Consider the following 20,630-nt stretch of genomic DNA (forward strand, 5'->3'; position numbering starts at 1 on the left):
TATGTCAGTAGCTCCAGCTCACAGCACTAAGCTCATGGAATGGAATTAAGAGAATGAACACGATGAACAAAGACTAAGCGTACGTTTATCTTTCCACCTACTAAGACGGGTGGTGCGGCGGTGAGCGCTTCCTCTTCGCAGCCACAAGGTCCCGATCGGGTGTCTCCGAATGTGGCCGTGCGATGGATCCAGGTCGAACCCTGCCTGGTCAGGCTCCGGGCCGTCCCAGACCTGCGGGCCGTCGATAATGAATGAATGACTGAATGAGGTTGTTTTTTTGCGACTCCCCCGACTGAATTCAAACCGTTGGCGCCATGAGATCTCGAAACGAGGGAGTCAGAAAATGAAAAAAACATTATCAGTGTAGTACCTAATAGCAACCAGAGGCGGAAAAGTAACTAGTTTCACGTACTCAGGCTACTCCGGCTGAGTAACGTTTTTGATTGAGACAGTAGTAGCAGCGTATAAAAGCGTAACTAATGAACGGGGGAACATTTGCATCATGAGGTAAATTGTACTACTAGTACACTTTAGATGATGTACTTCGTACCTGTAGGTGACCCCCCGATAATTCCACCGCCGCGCTACGGAGTCATGTCAGATGTCGTCTCGAGCCATTTTTTAAAGTGCGTCTTTTCATAAATACCACGTTTGCTGTCGCGTCCGTCCCGCCATCCCATAACGACCCCTGTCTGTAACCGTGTGAGCAAAACCCAGCGTTTAAATGTCTCTTCTGGATGTGACCATGGTGTTTTCTCCGTCCCACCGATGAACCGCCGAATGTTTGAAACTCATCCCTTCCGCTCGGGTGTTCGACGTGAAGCTGTGTTTGGTTTTTTTTTTCGTACCGTCTTCGACGCCACGTCCTGTTCTCTGTCGGCCAATCAGATCCTGAGCGCGGCGCGTCCCGCTGGCTAGCAGCTTTTATCTTCAAACCGACTTCTCTCTCGTGACCAAACCGAGTCACCCGATGACAAACACAACTACTACTATTGCTACTACTACTACTACTACTACTATTACTACTACTCAATGCTGTTAACGTCGTAAATCTTGCTCTTGTGGCTTCTGCATGAATTCAAGAAATTAGTAGGACCGATGTTTCACTGCCCTTGATAGATCAAAAAAAAGAAGAAAAAAAAAGATTTTATGGACTGTTACGAGTTGTATAGTGAGTGATTCTGTCTCTAACCCACTGTATCATGTGCTTGTTATAACTATTGCTCTATGACAAGCTTATAGCATCAATATATGGAAATATTTGGTAGATTTATATTGTGATATATTGTGATAGCATGTACATAAAAGATACCTCCTCTGCAATAAATATTTATATGAAAGCCAAACGTGTGATTTCTGAACGTGATCCGGTGGAAAACGGCCGCCCCCGCCGTCTCCGGGAAGCCGAAGCAGGTTCGGGTGTTTGATTTGTGCTCGGTAATCATCCCGTCCTCAGCTTTGTTTGATTATTCCCCATTTGGACGTGAGCTCGCAGAAACGCAGGGGCCTTTAAAAGCCTCGTGCGTCATTAGCACTTAAGGGCACGTCTTGGCGACTGTCCTGAAATGCTTTTATGCCGCATTGTGGTCTTCTGGGCACATAGATCAATAGAGGCAAAAGATAGGAGGTGGCATCAGATGCTGACTTCAGACTGGTGGCGGAGTTGTGTTCCACATTCAGAAGCATTCCTGGCCGGGCGATTTATGCTTTTTTTTTTTTTTTTTTTAATTAATTAAAACATTTCTCGCCGAGCCAAATGCAATTTTATCTGGAACTGTATTCATACTTCTGCCTCGCGGGAATGCAGAGGAGGAACGTTCGCTCGTACCAGGCAAACTCCGTTCCCAGAAAATCAGTTAGCGACATTAGCCACATTTGGACGGAACGGTTCTATGTACCGTCCAGCTTCCATTTGGTTCCAGGAACTACCTCCTCCTTTCAGCTGTGCAGTGAGGGACTGGCGGGACGCAAAGCCTGCGACCTGGACCTTTCAGTTCCACACTCAAAAAACAAACCACCAAAGAAGAAGACGACACGGACGGCATGGAGGCGGAAGCTCCCACGGTTTATGGAAGAAAAACCATGAACCATCAGATGGTTTCTGTCTTCTCCCTGCACTGTTTCTCGGTTTCTACCTTTTCCCTTCAGTGCTTCGCCATGTGAAGAACCCTGTTAGCCGTTAGCTAGCTCCGCCCCCCTCTGATTTCGAGCGGGACAGAAGAGCTTGGACGTCTCTGGCGCTCCATTTCTCACTGCTTCTGTCCATTTTGTCCCAAGAGATCATCTGACCAGGGACTACGGTAGTTTTTTGAAAATGGCGCTCCGCAGTCCGCCGGAAGTATCTGCTAATGGGCACGGCTTATGAGTTCCACCAATCACCTGTCGAGTTGCCGTGGAACCGCAAAGAGACCCCGCCTCGGAGTAGAACTCCATGGTCCCTGGTTCCTCTGCTGTCTTAATGCAGTAAAAATAGTCTTGTTCCTAAAAAGAAGCTCCTTGGCTGAAATAGGGGCTGTCGTGACTTGAGAAATGACCCTGGTCATAGAAGAATCCCCTTACATAAAAGGGAACAATGTGCAGCCGTAAATATATTTTCTCTCGGTCCAAGCGGTTCAACCGTAGCGTGTCGGGCGCTATTTTCGAATATCCACAGAATGACGCAGCCGTCTAGCAAAAGGGTAACAACTAAAACGCGTTATCATCGATCACTGATTCGAGGGGCACTTTTGGGGCCACGGGAATAAATAGAAGATCGATACGGGCCGCGACAGCTAAAAGAGATGGATCACAGAAGACAGCCGTGTTTAGGATGTAGGTCGTCCCAATCAACCGGGAAAGGTCTTCAAGGAGATGTGATGATCTATTCCTCCGCTTTTACGGCTATTCATCATTTTCACCGCTGCGCCGCGCTACCTGACGTCGCCGCTCCGTGTACCTTAGCAATCGCTCAAACACCGATCAATGCGATCAAGGCGAAGTAAACAGTCCAGCAGAACAAGGTGAGGGGAGGAAGGAATGTCCAAACTCGGAAGGCTAGACGAGCCGCGCGGATGATCTGATAAAGCGCGGGGCTAAAATGAAGTTAGCTAATCACGCAAGAGACAGAATGAGGGCAGGCGAGGAGACGAGTGGGTAAAAAGGAAGCGGCAGAGCGGGAGGCTCCGCTCCGTCGTTTGTCATTGCGCCCGCTCGATGGAACTTTGCCGCTCACGAGGAGGATGGAAACAGCGCAAAGCTCCGATTTGAAGAAATATCACCATCGCAGTGCTGACGGCCTTTTCCTGTATAGGCATCTTCGTTGTTTCAGACTTTGTCCCTTAAACATACAGACCATTTACATTCACATAACCGTATCTACACATTTTTAAGGTGGAAGAGGGTTCATTCCAGACCTTCCAGCTCGGATCCTCTACGGGGCGGATGGTTGTATTTCCCTTCATGTGACGCCAGGGAGAATCCTGCCTCTCGCCCTGCCTTCCCGAACGCGGGACAAGATATAAAGATAATGAATAAATCAACGAATGAACGAACAAAAGCTTCAACACGGCGGGTCCTGGATGAAGAAACACATGGAATTGTATCTGGTCTTTTGGACACGGAGTCTAATGCCGACGCTATTTCTGGCGACACGACGCCCCCACCCCCTTCACACACCCCCCCCTCCACCCTTAAAGATTAAGACGAATACGGTTTCATGTCTAAGCTATTATAACAGGGATAATCTCTCAGCTCATAACTGACGGGAGAACTATAGGCACACCAGCCAAATTCAATATCCAGCGCAAACCGAGCCTCCATCTCTCTCTCCCGGTGCGTCTGGGGGCGGGAGTGATTGTATCGTTGTTGTCATTATAGGACAGTGAGCACGGCGGACAAATCCTCCAGCATGACAAGACTTATTTTTAAAACTCGGATGGTGTTCGGCGCATGAATCACGGCGCTTTTGTGGCCGGGCGGCGTGGATGGAGAGGGACGGCGGTGAGGAGGAGGGACGGGAGATGAGAGGAAGCTGATGGCTTGGCACAGGGCGGCGAGCGCCGTCGCTGAGTCATCTGTCTTTATGAAGGGGGGGGTTGTTGTGGCGGAGTCATGACTCACCAAGAGGGCTCGTGAACGCGGAGGACACGTTATGGGAGATCTGTATGGTGGGCGCACACATGTGGAAGGAAGCTGTCCGGGTGTGGGCTTCGACCCGGGCGAACTTTTCGCACCTACCGACCGTCCGTGTGAAAGTTTCTGCCGGTTCAAGTTCTCAGAGGATCGGAAAAGCTCTCACAACAAGTACGGGTGTTTTTATCCGTTATCGCGTCGGATGGTCACCGCGTGGATTCTCCCGGTATCAGTAGGAGAGTTTTGGATTCGGCCTCTGGCGCCGCTCGTCACGTGGCGTACGGCGTCCTCTCAATTCCGACTCAAATTCTCCTAATGATCCGGTATGTCTATGTGTCCTGATCAGGACCGACTGTCTCCGCCCGTTTCCGGTTTCTGTACACGTCCGAGGTTTGTTGGTTTTTTCTGGTTTCTTTGCTTCTCGAATGTTTTCTTCATTCCTCTCATCGGAAGGTTGGTGGTTTGAAACCACAAGGTGGTGAGAACGTGGAGATTGTTTGCTTGAGGTTCACATTGAGGTGTCTGGAAAGCAGCTCTAGCGTGGAAATGTGACAACTCCCGTGTCTCCATGGAGACCTGGAAACACTTCAGCCAGAACAACTCAGAATGAGATGAGATGAGATGAGATGAGATGAGATGAGATGAGATGAGATGAGATGAGATGAGATGAACTTTAATGATCCCATTCTTGGGAAATTGTTTAACTGCAGCAGCAGCAGCAGCAGCAAGACATACTAGGACAAGCTAGCTAAAAATGAAAAGTAAAAAAAATGATTAAATAAATAAACTCTGATATGTAAAAGTATAAAGCATAATCTATAAAAAAAAAACTCATCATATTTACCAATATAAGGGAATAAGTTATAATAATAATAATAATGATAATAGCAATAATAACAATAATAATTAATAAATAATGAGAAAAGAGACAAGAAAAGAAATAATGAATTGAATAAACTCTGAAATGTAAAAGTATAAAGCATAATCTATAAAAAAAAATCCCCATATTTACCAATATACAGGAATAAATAATAAAAATTTTATTAAAAATATTAATAATTAATAAATAATGAGGAAAGAGGCAATGTGAAGAAATAATGAAATAAATAAACTCTGAAATTTAAAAGTATAACGCATAATATATAAAAAAAAAGTGCCCATATTTACCAATATACAGGAATAATCAATAATAATTTTAATAATAATAACTAATAATTATGAGCAAAGAGGTTATGTGAAGTAGTGCAGTAACTGATTAGATTGAGATATTATGTAGGGTTATGGCTTGAGGTAGGAAAGATTTCCTGTATCTTTCCGTTCAAGCTCGGAGCTGTAAAGTTCTGCTGGAAAAGCGGCTCCGCCGTCCGTCCAGCGCGAGGTGGAGGGCGCGGTTCGGGTTGTCCGTGACACCGGAGACGACGGACCGATAAAAAAGATCTCCAACATCTCGACACATACATGAAGGATCTGAGGTTCCCGAGGAAGCGCATTCAGCTCATTCCTTCCCCGTTCACAGACTCTGAATGTTCTAAAGGAAATCATTTCAAGCAGTAGCTTTTAAAGAACAGCCTCCCGCTGCCATGCGTCTTCATAAAGTCAGATGAAGGGGACCTTTAGCTAATTGTCCCGGGTGAACGTCTCATGTGTAGAGCGCCCGCATTGCTACGCTGCCTAATTAGTAGGAGAGAATATACCTGGTGGTCTGATGTGTGGGGAACCTTGCTCCCACTTCCCCTCCAGCCACAGTCTGGTTCAAACTCCCACACAATCTCACAGGCCGTGACTCACGATGAGCCCCCGTTACGCTCGGCTGCCGTCGCCGCCGCCCCCACCGCTGGAGGGCTGCCGGCTCCTCCGCCGCGGACGCATCGGCACGCTTCCGTTCACGCAGCTCAGCGGGAACGCGGTTTAATTACGTATGCGTGCGTAAGACGAGGAGTAGGTCGTCCGGTGAGTAATTCCCCGCCCCCTTTAGAAAATGTCCTCCTGCGACTTCCCTCCGCTCCTGTATTGTTGCAGGTAGATGATGCTTCAAGGACCCGTTGACGCACCGGCGCGGCGCTGACGTAGTTTGCGCGCACGCAAACAGTCTTGTGCGATTGACTTCTCAGAAATGAAACATTACTTTCGCACCCGGTGGCTCTCTGAGCGGGACGACCTCGGCTGACCGGCGCCTCCTCGCTCGGGTTCCTCGAGGAAAAGCGGACCGCTATGACCGCTAGATTTTAACGCCGGAGATTTATTTGGAAGAAGAAACAGAATTCACCTCGGAGATATCTTCCTCTCGGAGTTCCTCCCATGGCAGCTTTGCCGCCATCGCTATGCGGGAACGGATGAACGTAGTCCGGAGGAAAGATAATTAATAATCTGGAGTTGATGTCACTGGAAAGACACATCGATCGGTTAGACAACATTGATATTTATTGAAAAAAATCTTCCTCCAGATATAACAATGAACCTTTTCATATGGACCCAAACAAGTTTTGCTTAAAAACTAAATATGGAACAAGCACAGCTTGTACAATACAGTACAAGTATACAGTATACAATACAGTTATACGGTATATAACTTAATATTGCACACATGCAAAATCCCGTTTTCTGCTAAACTAGCAGGGTGTCAGTATTAGCATAAGGTCGCTATGACTACTCTCAACAGAGGAGAGGGCGTTTATGGGTCCTGTTGTGATTTTCGTGCAGAAAAATTCCGAGATTTGTAGAATTAGCGATACATGCACCGTAGACTATACCGGCGAGCTAGCTCTAATAGTCATTTGGTATGGCTTTGCAGGCCAAACATAATTACAGTGCGGGCCAAATTTGGCCCGCGGGCCACAGTTTGACACCTATGGAGTAAGAGGTCAAATTTGTTTTTAGACCAAAATAAATGTCCTTTGCTCAAAGTTAGTCATCACCAAACAACTTCCCCTTTAAATTCTCCTCGGTGATTTTATGACCTGAGCCCAACATTTGCCTGATGAGATTTTAAACCATCTCACATCATCTGTTGGTAATATAATACTGTAAAACACGATCATGGTAAATTAAACGCATCATTTAAAAAGGCCCAGAAATGGTTGTGATGGGTCAGGAGTTGTGAAGATGAGCCCCTCATTAGACTACATTCACCCATTCACACCCCGATGGCGGCGGAGCTGCTCCACCTCCACCATTGTTTCTGTCTCCGCACAATGCGATCCTCTCTATCTTCACGGCACTGCGATAAACCGCCGGGGAATCCGTGACACCTCCTCCCAATTAGGGAACTGCAGCTGCTGCGCTTGCTGAGAGACACCCGTTCTTCTGAAGAACCCCCGCTGTTCGGGACGCTCGGAAGATGAACATCCCCTGTCCGATTCGCACTTACGGACGATGGAGATTGTTTCTTAATCTCCCCGCGTCGTCATCTTTGTTTCTGACTGCTGATGGTGCACGTGTTATGTATTAAAAGCGCTGGTGCTGCTTAATGGGCCCGCTGCTCAGCACGCTCCCGAAGTTCTGGCTGCAGCGGCAGGAAAATGATACGGTAAAACTTTAGTTTTCCATGTGGGACATGCTTAGTCCTGCGGTGCTTGCAGAGCCGTAACTGCCGCCGTGGTGAACAGAAACACTGTCAACAGAAATACTGAGGATGAAATCTGCCAACTGGGAAAGCCGCTCCCAAATGTGTGTTATGAGCAGAGCCTGGGTCATGCAGTCTTACATTTACAGCAGATGCAGGGCAGGCATCCTTTCTTTGTTTATGAATAGTCTTCATATAATATTACGTTACTGTCATTTGGTAGATGCTTTTATCCAAAGCCACTTACAAAAAGTGCAAATCAGTCACCGAAGATCCGAAGTACCAGTAGTTGGAAGTCAGAAGTGACCACGCAACCAAATTGCCATCTCAGAACCATAAACATTCATGCATTCATTTCATCATTAATCTTTTTTTTTTTTTTTTTCCAGGGGGGTTTGGGGCTAAGTGCGATTAGTAGGGTGGTGCTTGGTGAAGAGGTATGTTTTCAGACTGTCCGAAAAACCAGAGTCTTCAAACCCTCTCATTTTTTTTAGCGTTAGCCTAGCTTCACGTGATGCTGCCTCTGCTACTCCTCTCCTATCTGCACTCATGTCTCGCCATGGTGTCAACAATTGTTATGTCTTCTGTGAATATTTCACCAATCAGCATGTAAAGCATGCTAACTGTTAGCACTACTGGTGTTATCAGTAAGTGATCATTTGTGGCCGTTCCTGCTGACCCTCAAACCCCTTCTGTCTCTACGACACTCTTGATTTTTATCAATCAATCTCTCTTTCTACGCCGACCGGTCGAGGCAGAAGGCCGCCCACGTTAATTTTGAATGTTGTTTCTATAGATCTATAGATGTTTCTATAGATCATCTTAAAAGATTGTGGTCCAGGATCATGGCACCGCATAAACAACATGGAACTTGACTTGTATGTTTCGTGTACTTGCAAAAATGAGCACCGTTAGCGCAAAGCTAATGTTGCAAGCGTGCCGGCAGCAATGGAAGCCCAGCTGCAGCTGTGAGGATCGGTTGTGTCTCACGGACGTTTTTTTTTTTTCTTTCTGTCATCTTCTCACTTAGTCCATCAGGTCTTTGCGAGCTGCAGGCCTGCAGGACTCTCCCGGCTCCTCCAGAGTTCAGGTACGGGTTACGGTAAGTGACTGGTGGGGATAGAAATGCTTGATATTCAGCTCAATGGAAAATGTGTTGTTTTTTTATTTTTTTTCTTGGTCTTATCACCAAAGTGGGCGATAAGAGGTTTGTGAATCATAATCGCCCGGGCCATGTTTACGCAAAAAACGGGGAGCTTCAAATGACGGCGCAAAAGGCAGGAGTACTCATCGAGTAATCCAATTTGTTGTGATTTCTACACCGGCGTCCTTTTCTTTTTTCTCTTTTTTTTTTTTTTTCTATCGGCCGCTACGAGCGCGTCTTTGGGCGGCGTGGACACCAACACCGGCACAAAAGCCCAAGGCCACAGCGCCGGTGAGTCACTGTCGTACCGGGAGGGGGGGGGGGGGTTTGTGAATGGAGGCTAAGTGAACATTCATTCGGTGAAAAACAGGCTTTCATTTGACGTCAGCGCTCTTAATCACTCAATTAAAGCAATTTCCAGGAGGTTCGGCCGCGCCGTGTCTGCGGCGTCCCAGCACCCAGGTACCACGCAGGCGGCGGATTGATGGGCGCTCGCCAGCCTCTCTTAGGGATCAGAGTGAGATCATTCACACACCATTAGTCATTCACATACAATTATTCATGCTGGAACCATCTGAATCATGCTGTCTGTGTGTGTGAGACGCCCTGTATATGTGTGTGTGTGTGTGAGTGGGCGCGTTATCCTGTGGGGATTGAGTGGAGTCGGACACCGGTGGTTTCACAGCCGTTTCAAGAAACAGGTTCAATCAGGTGAAGCAGAAGGTCAGACCTTCTTCCTCCCAGCAAGAAGGTCCCCGCTTGGATTCCCACAGGGTTCCTTTCTGTGTGGAGTCTCCATGTTCTCCCCGTGTCTGCGTGGGGTTCCTCAGGGTTCTCCGGGTTCCTCCCACAGTCCAAACACATGTAGTAGGTTCACTGGAGACCCGGAGAGGGTGAATGGTTGGACGTCTCTATGTGTGGTCATGTGATTGGTCCAGGGTGACCTCGCTTCTCAGCCAATCACGGCTAGTTGTTCTTCTCCTCCCTCCTAATGAGAGGTCACCCTGCAGATCATGGGATTTTGCAGATAAACAGATAATGTCATGAGTGAGGGAGGACTTTGGGCTACTGGGAGACTCCTTAAGATAGCACTGAGAAGACCCCTCCACACACTCACACACACACACACACACACTCCTCTGCTCAGGAAGTCTGTGTGTTAGCATGAGTCACCTCCGCAGCAGAACCTGAGTGGGCTTCACTTTAGCGGGAGCTAGAGGGACGTCTAGAGGGACGGCGGAGGAGAACGTCTGCCGTGTCAAATGGATTTTTTGATTTATTTCACGCGAGTGAGTTGGAGCTCGTACTCGTCGTACTCCTTGTCGTAGTCGTACTCCTGCTTCTCCTCGTACTCACTGCGCTATTTGTGTCTCAGATTGGAGCATCTAGATCAATTCCACCGTGTGTCAGAAGGTGCTGTATCTTAGGATGACCCTTCTGGGGTCTCCTCAGCCAATCAGCTGCCTCTATCTAATCCTCTCCTCTGCATCCTAACTTCCTGTCCTCCTCCCCTCCATCCATAAACTTCCTCTTTGGTCTTCCTCGAACCGTCCTGCCCAGCAGCTCCAACCTCAGCATCCTTCTACCCGAATCTGCTCCACCCTTCCTCTGTTCCACGTCCAAACCATCTCAGTGTGACTTTATCTCCACGAAATCAAACATCTGCCTCTCCTCTGATGGACTCCTTCCTGATCCTCTCCATCCTCCTCGCTCTCAAGGAGAACCTCCAGATCTTCATCTCTGCCTCTCGTCTTCTCCTCAGTGTCTCCAAACCAAACACCGTGGCTGCTGCTCATCCCCTCCACCCTCCACACCTTTCCTTTCCTTCTAGCTGATACTCTTTTCTCCATCCATTCCAATCTCTCCCTCCCTCTCTCTCTCACACACACACAAACACACACACACACACACACACACACACACACACACAGGAGGGTTATAATCTATATAGACTCCTCCTTTAACGTGTAGTTGCTACTGTTGACCACTAAATGGCGGCAATACCCCGCCCTGAGAAGTGATCGGCCGATGGTTCCCCAGCAGACAGCGATTTTAAATCTTATTTTTCTTTTGATTCAATAATAGCAATAGTAATAGTAAGTTTTTACCGTTTATCGTTATCAGTGACGTTCGGTGAGGTTCATGGCTGGTGAGGCACTGACGTCATCACTGCATGTCTCTTGGTCATATTTGAACGGTAAATGTTAATTTTTTTTTTAGCAATTTGAAAAACTATAAACGGTGATGCTGCGTGGAAAATAAATTTATAGTACAAACCCCTGAATAAATATAACCATTTAATTTATTTTTTCATTTTGCATTCTTTTCTTTCCCTGATGACAGGTGAGACCCAGCCTCCCCTGCCTCTACTGACTGCACGTCACTGATTATTATTATTATTATTATTATTATTATCATTATTATTATTATTTATTTTTTCTTTTCTATCATTATTTTCTTTGCTTGGATTGAGAAATGCATGCCTGGTTAATGACGGGATGTTTATTTTCTAATTTAAAAAAAGTGATTTAATACAATCTATAATTATTTTCTGTAAGATTAAGACACAAAATGCCTGAAAAGAAATAGGAAATAAATCTTGGGAGTTCAGAAGTGACGGGTAAACATTTGATCAGTCACTCTCCACCATCGGGGGGAATATTCAGAAGACCTGAGCTATGTTTTGTTATGATTCTACAGAATCCTCCATGTTTGTCATGGTGGAGCTGATGATCTGCACGTCCAGAGTATTCAGCTAGTGCCCCCTCCTGGACACACACACACACAAACACACACTCTCACGTGCACACACAGGAGGTGTTCTCGTTCAGACTGCAAAGCTCCAAAACAGATGTGTTAGATAAGTTGTCATTCACAAGCTTCACCCATCATCTGAGAAAACATCTAACATCATTGGCAGGAGAAGAAAACCGAGGTCAGGATTCTCTGTGTAAAGTTGTGCTGATACGTTGAGATTGAAGTGAAAACCCCAGGTGGTCTTCACAACCTGGACTTGAACCTTTTCTCATGAAGCTGGTCCTGAGATCTTCTGCTCCAGTGGTCGCCGCTGGAGCCAGGACATGAGCCAGCGTGACTCTGCAGGCCGAGGCGGCGGGTCAATGGTCTCTTTGTTCCCCCGGGGATTCGACTCGCACACAGAGGACACACTCTGAAGTCCACAACACCGGAAGTGGAGCGTAGAACCAGCAACCAGACCATGGAGATACCATCATTAGAGAGATGTTTGGAAAAACATCTGAAGGGATTCCATCCATGAAGGTTTGAAATTAAAACATGGAGGTTCCCTAATGGGAGCAGCTCAAAGGAGAAGGAGAGAGGTGGCCGGAGATGATATTGAAGATCAACTGGTGAACGGTAGATGATTGGGCAGTCCTTTCGAAAGTTCCCGAAGGTTCCTGAGGAGGAGAAGTGACCTTCTAGTGTCCACTAAAGGCTTCTCTGTTTGCAGACCTGAAGGGAAAATGAGATGTTTGTATTTGGGGTGGAGCACAAGGATGGACAGCCATCTCATTGTTCCAGCACTGACCCTGAATATCATGAATATTGTTCTTCTGGTGCCTCCTGGTGCCTCAGCCCCAGGAGGTGGACAATGAGCGGCTATTTGGTGTGAGGCGTCCTGGGAGGTGGAGGTTCCAGGGTCCGAACCAAATGCTGTGGAACGTGGACACCCACGTCCAGGAGGGAGGAGGGCCAGGTGGAACAACGTTCTCCTTTCTCCACAAAGATCCTCGAAGTGTGTTTGCGTAAAACCGACCGTACGAGGAGGACACACACTCTGGACGATACATCTTTGTGCAGGACCCTGGTCCTGATCCTGGTCCTGGTACAGGAAGCAAAACTAACTAGATCCATGTTCTACCCATGGGGTCTGCGTGGGGTTCCTCAGAGTTCTCCAGGGTTCCTCCCACAGTCCAAACACATGCAGGAGGTCCAGTGGAGACCCTGAATGGTCCCGATGTGTGAATGAGAGGATGAATGGTTGGACGTCTCTATAAAGGGCCCTGTGATTGGTCCGGGGTGAACCGCCTCTCGGCCAATCACAGCAGGGATTGGTTGCAGCCCCCCAAGCCTGCTGCAGGATAATAGTTAAAGAGAATGAATAAATGGATGGATGGATGAATGGATGGATGAAACACATCGGCAGACCCGCAGGAGGGCTGGCAGCCCCCGCAGACCCCCTCCTCCTCCTCCTCCGTCCCTCACCGGGCACCGAAGGGTTAACGGTCTGCGTTGACGTCACAGCCCGGTTCCAGCTAGCCGCTCCGCAGACCGGGTCCCGCAGACTGTCCGGACCGGGTCTGAGCGGCGGAGCGGAGAATCGGAGCCCCGAAGGACCGAGAAATCGAGAGATCAACTACCGACCACGATGGGAAACTGCCAAGTAGGTCCTCCCACTTGAACCGCGGCCGACCGGATCCGCCAGCCGAGTTCGGACGGCGGTGCGGAAGCCGGGACCCAGCAGGGACCTCAAAGCCCGGATAAAATTTCTTGTAGATTTCTTCACCGCCGGTCCATATCACTCATTATCACCGTCGTCTTTATTGGCATTATCAGAGTTATTTTTTTTTATTATGACTATTATAATACCTCACCCTTCAGATCTTCTCAAAGCTAGCGGTCCGTCGGCGCCTGTGTGGCCCGGGAGGGGCCCCCCAGGCCCGGGGGAGGGGGGGCCGTCCGTGGGGGAGGGGCCGCCGTGTGACTCTCACACTGCGGCGCTGCTGGAGCGGCCGTGTGTTTCACGACAGAGTCGTAAAATAACCCGCACAGCCTGAAGCAGCTGTTTACATAATGCCAAAGCTGTCCTCTCAGTGTCCGAGACTTGGTTCGAGGACCAAACATCTGAAACTCTGCTTAGCTCCCATGAGTCCTGCAAGGCCGACCTGGAAGAAGGTCCAGATATGATGTCGTTTGACCTTGTTCTCCTCGCCGTAGCCCACCATCCTGCCCTGCGAGGACTTCGACGTGGTGGCCGACATCAAGGCCATCCGTAAGGCCTGCAAAGGTCTCGGTGAGTTGGAGCCGCCGCCGCCGCCGCCGGGACTTTAGGTTCCTCCGAGGCCCGCTGAGCATGTGTCTGCGCTTTCCCGCCCCCCTCAGGAACCGACGAGAAGGCCATCATCAACATCCTGGTGAACCGCAGCTGGCCTCAGCGGCAGGACATCAAGCAGGCGTACTTCGACAAGTATGACGACGTGAGTACGCGAGGCTCCCTCGACCCCCCCCCCCCCCGAGGTCGCTCCCGTCCCGTCTTGTCCGTCGTTTGTAAAGGTTTCGCTCTCCGCCCCGCAGGAGCTGGTGGACGTTCTTAAGAGCGAGCTTTCCGGGAACTTCGAGAAGGCCATCCTGGCCATGCTGGACCCGCCGGTCATCTATGCCGTCAAGGAGCTGAGGAGGGCCATGAAGGGCGCGGGGACCGATGAGGACGTGCTCGTGGAGATCATCTGCACGGCCACCAACGCTGTCCGTCCAAACTTTCATCCGATCATATTCTCCTTTCCATTGTTTGTCCATTTTAATGAAAGAAAAGCTGCTCATAACTCATATCTGATGGTTTCCAACAGGACATCGCCTTGTTCAAGGAATACTACTTTCAAGGTAAGAACCTCAGAGGGAAGCAGAGCTCAGCTTCTCCTCCTCACCGCCAGGAAGTCCCTGGTTGGATTCCCACAGGGGGCCTTCCTGTGTGGAGTCTCCGGGTTCCTCCCGCAGTCTAAAACTGTTCATCGGAGACCCTACGTTGTCCAGACATGAATGGTTGCACAGCAGAATCTCAGCTTGCGGATTTAATGCATTCTTTCGATCAATGTTTTCCACTGAAATCCATGTGAACCCCAGTGATCCGTCCTCCAGCCCCCCAATACACACTGCATTCTTTAAACTGATTTATGTGTATATTCTTGGCAAGAATACCGAAACGATTTAAAGATAACCTTAGTTAGTGCCGTGTTTTTGGTGGTCTTTGACTTTTTTTGCAGTACGTTTACTCTGCGTCTCACTAAATCAGCTAACGCTAACAGCGTCTCCAGCTAGCTGTTTTTTATTCATTCGAACTAGCAATAACTTTCCTTCATTGACATAGTCGCCTCTTTAGCCACATCAGCCGTCTTTAGCGCATCTTTGTTCTTCAGGCTCATACAGATGGTCGACTCAGCCATGTCGAAGTGTTTGTCCAGATGTGTAACGCCAACATCACGCTCACGTTTAGCTATTATAGCTGAAAGTCTTGACTTCACCTTAAAACCACTGTAGTTAGGCTTTTTTGGTTGCCATCATGAGGGCTAGGTTACGGAAAAAAAGCACGAAAAAAGCAATACAAGCACAACAATGAAGGATGTAAACAACGTGGAGTAGCTACGAACGCTACTAAGCTGAAAGCCTGTGAGTTTTTTTTTGTCTGTTCGGACATCAAGACTTGTTTACGTCTTTCGAAATAAGAGCGAAAACTCTGTTCGCTGGCCGTTTTGTTCATAATAAGGGGCGTTGGTATAACCTGTGAATGAATGAATAATGAGAGCCGTCTGTCTGAAGCGGCCGTGCCGCCTGGACCCGTCCACGTCGCACGCAGGTTGTTGTTTTACTTCGACCGAGCCGCTCGGGCCATTTCGAGCCCAGAAGTAGCCAAAAGTGGCACGTAGCGTAGTTTAATTATTGTCTGAGGAAGCTGGTGTGGCTGAGTCACCGGCCCTCTGGTGCAGAGCAGACTATTTCTGTCCTGTGTCTCTTCAGCCGTCACCCAAGAGCCACTTCCTGTTCATGACTACATGAGGGATCATTATATATCCGTTTCTTAGGCAGCAACATTCACACGCTTCCCTCGAAATCACCATTTATGATGGTCTCTAAGCTAATCCAAAGTGTGTCTGAATGAGGTGTGAATGAGAGGGCGAATGGTTGGATGTCTCTATAAGTAGCTTAGCGATTGGTCCAGGGTGAACCCGCCTCTTGTCCAATCACAGATGAGAGATGAGATGAGAACAACTTTATTTATCCCGAAGGAAATCGTTGTGCCTGAGTTTCAAGCAAAAACATAACAGTAATAGATAATAGTAGGAAGGAGGGAGAATGAGAAATACAATAAAATATAAATTGTCAAGGTTAAGGCTATCAAGTGTTTTAAGGTCTTAAGTACAAAGATTTGAAGATTCCCTGCGGCTTAGGGAAGAGGAATTAAAAAAGTCTGGGATAGGGATATCATTACGAAAAAGGGATAGGCTCTGCCCCTTTGCAACCCTGAGTACAGGATAAGCAACCTATGATGAAGGAATGAATGAAACTATTATTTGTCAGATCCCCGTCTGCCTCTCTTTCTGTGAAAGCAACAGGTCCAATCAGAAAGTAGCTCCATGAATGTTTGCTAGGAATGAAATGTGGGCGAGACCTGCTGTTAAATATAGATATCAAACGGCGATATGACGGCGTTTCATTTCACTGACCTACTTCTCCAACTCTGCCCGTCCTCTCAGTGCACGAACGCGACCTGGAAGCCGACATCGAAGGAGATACCAGCGGAGACGTGAGGAATCTGCTCATGCTTCTCCTGCAGGTGAGCGGAAAGTCTAGAGTTTCTGCTGGGGCCGCGTAACCGAAGCCTCACTCGCCGGACGCCAGGCTGAAAGCGAGCCGTCTAAGCCGTCCTCTCCCTGCAGGGCAACAGGGACGAGACCTACGAGGTGGATGAAGATCTGGCCGAACAAGATGCCGCCGCCATGTTCGAGGTTCGCATTTCAACCTTCTTTTAAAAAAAAAAAAATCCTTTTTTTTTGGGTGATCAATCAGTGTGGATGTAAATGTCCGGCAGGCCGGCGAGGGCCGATTCGGCACAGACGAGTCTACCTTCAGCCACATCCTGGCCTCCAGGAATTACTTGCAGCTCCAGGCCACCTTCAAGATGTACGAGCAGGTCGGTGTCCCCCGACTCCTTGTATCTCTCATCGTCATCCTCATGGGAGGAAGATGTCGTGCTATTCTGAGCACACGAGGAGATGCGGTCGCCTTAAACCCCACGGGTTCCTCGGCCCTCACGCCGGTACCTTCTGCCCCGCAGCTGTCCGGAACCGAGATCCTGGACGCCATCGAGAACGAGACCTCCGGGACACTGAAGAAGTGCTACATCGCTCTTGGTACGTACAAGAGTCCTCCAACGCTCTGCTGACGAAGGTCCGTTGAGCAAACATCGCCCTTGTAACTGCAGCTCAGGGTTCATCAGTCATGGTTCAATGCAAAGGTCAAAGTTCACCGATAATCCGCTTTATTTAGAGCTCGATGCGACTAAATCCACAGCCTTCTTCTTCTTCTTCACCGGGGATCTGGCTCTGGTAGTTCTAGAGAAGGAGGATCTCCCTCCATCCTCTCCAATATAAGCTCGGTTGAGGAAACGCCCACCTTCTGTCTCCCCAGTGCGAGTGGCCAAGAACCCCCAGCTGTACTTCGCCAGACGCCTGCACAAGGCCATGAGCGGGGCCGGCACCGACGAGGACACCCTGATCCGCATCATCGTCAGCCGCGCCGAGGTAACGCCGAGGCTCATCATACCTTCACGCTCACGTGTAGCGCCTGACACTGAACCAAGCAGAGAGGGCTTCACACCCGCGAGGGTTAGAAGACACCTCACTGAGATGTAGACGTTCACGCCTAGAGTCGGATGCGCGATGACCGGGGAACCGTGCAGAAGACCACGCGGTGGCGCACTGCTCCAAGCTCTCCGCGATGTGGTCTCGAACCTTCACACCGGATAGCGTTCACACATTCACACACCAATTTGATGATCAGGCTACTTGGATTTCCAGATGATGAGCAAACACGTGAGCCTCCTCTTGGTCTTCTCCTTCGGGCCGCTCCATTCATGGGTGTTGGCGGCCAATCGTCTGCCGCAGTCTAACCTTCTTAACCCTCGTCCATTATCAGGAAGTTAGATGTAAGAGGAGAGGGTTAGATGATTGGCTGTGGAGACTAAAGCAGGCCAAAGGAGAAGATATTTAATCCTGACATTTTACACATATTAGATCAGGGGTCGGCAACCCTTAACACCCAAAGAGCCATTTGGACCCGGTTTCCTCGGAAAAGAAAACACCGGGAGCCGCGATTACTTTTTGACGACTAAAATAAAGGTACCACCGAATCTATTGCTTTTTATTACCTTCACACTTTGTATAAACAAGTGTGTAGTGTGTTGCTTCTGAAATTCACAAATTTTTACGGAGAAAATTAAATTTTATTTATGTAATGAGCTCATTTTGAGCTTTGGGCTTTCAGAGCGTGTAGCGGAGCCTTGACCTGAATTTTAAAAATAAATCGGAAAAAAATCACCGTGTCAGTAAACGATAAAAAAATAAATATTTGCAAAATATCGTCATAAATATTTATTTTACCCGGTTTATGGGACTTCTGCTCCTGAACTTCTGCGCACAGCATCTGCAAATCGGGACTTGACCGACTGGCGGGTATACCGGCTTCCGCGAGTGTGACGTTATTTTGAGCGGTGAAAAATACCAGATATAATGTTATTTAATATTTCAAGATCACAATAATCTTCCAACTTAGAACTAAAAGTTAAAAAAAAGAATGAACACAAATGAAATACACTTCAATTAAATATTTGCGGCTCCGTAGCCGCGGTTTCCCGGCCCCTATATCGGGGCGTCAACAGTGTTTCTCTTGCATTTACTCGCTGAAAATGCGAACGTCCGGTGCTGCACGTCGAGAAGATTTGATGTCCTTCCCTGTTGTGTGGACAGTTTGACCTGGAGACCATCAAAGATATGTACCTGGAGAAGTACGACGTGTCCCTGAAGGAGGCGCTGGCCAGCGAGTGCAGCGGTGACTTCAAGCGCCTCCTGGTCGCCATCTGCCACTGAAGATGGGGACGGAGCCGGCGCACTAACACCAGGCGGGGTCTGCTGAAGGTCACGTCCCAAAGCGCTCCGACATCTCCTTCGTGGAATTCAGCTGACATGTCCTCGTGTCTTTTAACGGGTTTTAGCTTTTTAAATCGCTCCTGTGACCTTTAACCTTTGGTAGAAGAAGAGACGGTCAGCGGCGACACAAGATCTGGAGCCGCTCGGGCAGTTGAGGTTTTTCCTTGCTTTTTTAATTCTTCTAACAGTGATGTCAGGATCTTCTCCATCTCCGTCCGACATTCTGCCTTTGGTTTGGTGAGCAGCAGATTCCCTCCCAGAAAAGTCCTACTTCTCTTGAAACAAGCACAGCTGAAAGCTTGTCAAGGGAAGTCCAAAACTAGTGTTTTTAGGTCAGTAGATGTTTCTCCAAGGAAGATCTGGGTCGTCATCTCGACGCCGTTACGTCCTCGGAGGATCTTTAAAGTTCCTCCGGGTCACGGCGTCCCGATCGGACCAGAAACCACGCGGGGTGGCGTTCCATATGGAGGAGACACGACATCTGGGGACGTTTCCTCAGCTGAGTCCACTGAAGTGACGCGTTGCAGGATTGAAGGGCTCGATTCGGATTTCCTGCGGGGAGACTTGAAGAACCCAGGACGCCTCACCATGTTACACACTGTTTGTACTAATATGTAGAATGTCTAATATATAGAAGATATATAATAATATATATATAGTCGTTGGAAGAGGCCGGGTGAGATAGTGGAATTTATTTGTTGCTGGGGAGAAGACCATGTGGCATTAGGATTGTCTGCTTTTTATGTCTGTGCTGATTTTTCACCGCTCTTCTGAGCATTCCATCACTAACCCGGAGAAGGTCCTGCCTCCGTGGAGCTCCAACCTCATGGAAATAAAGGTCCGTCTCACAAACTCTCATTTGTCCCTGTGATACATTCAGGTAACATTTAAAATATCGCTGTGTTATATTTTTCGGTGACGGGCCGAGTTGTAGGATCCGTTTGGATTCCCGCAGGAGGCCAATGTTTTCCCAGACACATGCAGGAGCTTCGGTGGAGACCCTACATTGTCCAGATGAGGGAGTGGTTGGAGGTCTCTAAATTTAATGTGAATTACAGAATGGTTGTACTTGATATAATCTGTCTATCTAGCCATAAATCTATTCATCTATCCATCAATCAGGGCTGTAGTTGGGCCTGAGATCCTCCCACATCCAGCATGTCCGCCCCTTCTGCTGCATTCAATGACTGAGGGAATTTGGGCTTTTCTTATTTGAACCACAGAATCTGATGTTCTGCCCCCTCGGGATTTTCTAACCTGCCGTTTTTCCTTCTGAGAAGAAACAGGACCTCAGATCGGAAGGTGGGATTCGGTTCCTGAAAACACTGAGGCGGAAACAGTTTGGAAAACACCGAACAGGCCAGATCTCTTCCTTCTAGGAAGTTTCATGCAAGTTTGATGGTAAACAGTTATCTTGGATTGAAACCAGTGACGAGTGTTTGGGCGAATCCAGGTAACGAGGAGGTAAATGGCCACTGGACAGCTGGACCTTAAACACACCCTTGTAATACACAATATCATAATATACAATACCTTAATACATGATCTTATAGTTCACATTGCAGTACAGGTAGTAATAAGTCCAGTGTCAGAGAGCTGCAGCTACTGAGAAAAGACAAACGTTTATATATTATATACAACAAGCATGTGTATCACAGTATGTGCAGTGTATATAGGATATACAGTATCTATATAGTTTGTTTACAGCATGTATGGTGTGTATATATAGTGTGTACAATCTATATATACAGTATATATATGTGTGTATAATGTATATGGACACATTATAATGTGTACATCTAAACATATTATGTATATGCAATATGTATAGTACATATACAGTGTGTAGAAGGCATATACTTAGTATGTAAAATGT

General features: G+C 48.0%; 1 protein-coding gene across 1 annotated transcript; it reads left to right on the plus strand.

Moving 5' to 3' along the window:
• The first annotated feature begins 13,060 nt into the window (after positions 1-13,060).
• On the plus strand, positions 13,061-19,606 carry anxa13 (annexin A13). Its single transcript, XM_086150838.1, has 11 exons — positions 13,061-13,218; positions 13,773-13,848; positions 13,938-14,032; positions 14,130-14,300; positions 14,402-14,435; positions 16,304-16,383; positions 16,487-16,555; positions 16,639-16,740; positions 16,885-16,960; positions 17,238-17,350; positions 18,575-19,606. The coding sequence occupies exons 1-11, from the start codon at positions 13,204-13,206 to the stop codon at positions 18,692-18,694; spliced, it is 951 nt and encodes a 316-aa protein (XP_086006964.1). The 5' UTR covers positions 13,061-13,203; the 3' UTR covers positions 18,695-19,606.
• Positions 19,607-20,630: the final 1,024 nt, after the last annotated feature.

Source organism: Fistularia commersonii, chromosome 8 (assembly GCF_037954325.1).
Source record: "Fistularia commersonii isolate RoL2024-O1a breed Wild chromosome 8, RoL_Fcom_v1.0, whole genome shotgun sequence".
Lineage (NCBI taxonomy): Eukaryota > Metazoa > Chordata > Actinopteri > Syngnathiformes > Fistulariidae > Fistularia > Fistularia commersonii.

Coding starts and splice junctions, on each gene's coding strand:
- anxa13 (XM_086150838.1), top strand. Junction 13,849..13,937: donor TAAGGCCTGCAAAGGTCTCG/GTGAGTTGGAGC, acceptor CGCCCCCCTCAG/GAACCGACGAGAAGGCCATC. Junction 14,436..16,303: donor CAAGGAATACTACTTTCAAG/GTAAGAACCTCA, acceptor CCGTCCTCTCAG/TGCACGAACGCGACCTGGAA.